At 31.8% G+C, this 1,693-nt stretch overlaps 1 protein-coding gene across 1 annotated transcript; it reads left to right on the top strand.

Moving 5' to 3' along the window:
• Positions 1–701: 701 nt before the first annotated feature.
• Positions 702–1,292, top strand: LOC127899130 (uncharacterized). Its single transcript, XM_052432107.1, has one exon. The coding sequence runs from the start codon at positions 702–704 to the stop codon at positions 1,290–1,292; it is 591 nt and encodes a 196-aa protein (XP_052288067.1).
• Positions 1,293–1,693: the final 401 nt, after the last annotated feature.

The following is a 1,693-nucleotide window of genomic DNA, read 5'->3' as shown; positions in this document are numbered from 1 at the left end:
GGAGAGGAAAAATTCAAGATAATTTTTCTCACGGGCTCCATTGTTAGTTCAATAATAAAATTATATATATATATATATATCTCGACTTCATGATATGGTGATGCTCCCTACGGAGGGTATATATATTAGATATTTTATTTGATGAAATTTTTCAAAGATAAAATTGAAATATTTTTCAATTAATTGTTCACCCCAACGGTGACTATTGATATGAAAATACGTAAATTAAAACAATGGTTATACACTCAACTAAAATTTGTTATTAACCTTCTCAACAAAGCTTTATTAACAAATTTAGGCCCAAAAGGATAACGATAATTATTTATCATGTCTCTACATGAAAGCAAATAATCCAATAGGTAATTGGGTCTAGTAAGTGTAAACATGATTTCCCCAACAGATAGCTTGTCAAAGCGGTACTAGATTATCATTGCAATAAATTAAAATCCATTTATGGTTTTATGCATTTTTTTCACTTATTGTGAATATTATTTCAAATTATTTATGCATGAATGTTTTATTTTTCAGAAATTTCTTCCCTGAGCCTACTTACTATTATTCTGAGTCAAAACAAACTCACTGGAGAGAACTATATAAATTAGAAAAGAAATCTATTCATTGTTTTGACTGCTGAAAATTATAAATATATCTTAACCCAGCCGTGTCCTCCAGTTCCAGCGGAAGATGCTCATAGAAATTAAATGAGGCTTTATGAGAAATGGCAAAAGGCTAATGAAATAACAAAATGCTACATTTTAGCCTCGATTTCTAATATTCTACAGGCCAAACATCAAAACTTGGAGACTGCCATTGAAATAATAGATAGTCTCCAACATATGTTCAGACAGAGTACTCGCTCCGCCAGACAAGCAGTGCTGAAAGGAATTATGAACAGTAAAATGGGGAAAGAAACAAGAGTTCGTGATCATGTCCTTAAAATGATGGACTATTTGAATGAGGCTGAAATTCAAGGAGCACAAATCGATGATAACTCAAAGATTGACATGGTGCTAGATTTTTTGCCAGAAACATTCAAGGAGTTTAAGATTAATTATAACATGAACAAAAGAAACATGACCTTAACTGAATTGATAAATGAACTCCATTCTGCTGAAGAGATCTATCATGCTGAGAAATCTCTAGGAAGCATAAATATTACTGAAAAATGTTCTTCTTCTAGACCTAAGCTGAAAGGCAAAGGTAAAAAGAAAGCTGGGAAAAAGAGATTGTCTACCAACCAAGATGGCAAGCCGAAAGGCAAATGCTTCAAGTGTGGACAGAAAGGTCACTGAAAAAATGATTGTCCTAAAATTTTGAAATCAGGTAAGGGAAATCTTTTTGTAATTGAGGCATGTTTAGTTCAGAATCCTATTGACACTTAGGTGTTGGATTCAGGAGCAACTAATCATATTTGTAATTCACTTTATTGGTTTCAGGAAACCAGGAAAATAAGTGAAGGAAGCGTCAAGCTGCAATTAGGGACAGGACAATTCGTGTCAGCAGTGAAAACTAGATCTGTTTTATTATCTTTTAATAATGGGACTTTAGTTTTGAATAATTGTCTTTATGTTTTAGACATTAAGAGGAATTTAATTTCAGTAGCTTGTTTGTCAAAACAATGATACACTGTAAATTTTGGATCTTATGTTTCTATTTTTTATAATAAGAGACTTATTTGTTCTAGTACATTAGA

Source organism: Citrus sinensis, chromosome 8, assembly GCF_022201045.2.
Source record: "Citrus sinensis cultivar Valencia sweet orange chromosome 8, DVS_A1.0, whole genome shotgun sequence".
In the NCBI taxonomy this organism is placed as follows: domain Eukaryota; kingdom Viridiplantae; phylum Streptophyta; class Magnoliopsida; order Sapindales; family Rutaceae; genus Citrus; species Citrus sinensis.
Note: the sequence above shows the minus strand (reverse complement) of the source record. Positions and strands in the feature narration are given on the sequence as shown.

Bases quoted from the DNA above. Each gene is read 5' to 3' on its own strand.
- LOC127899130 (XM_052432107.1), top strand. From the start codon at position 702: ATGAGGCTTTATGAGAAATGGCAAAAGGCTAATGAAATAACAAAATGC.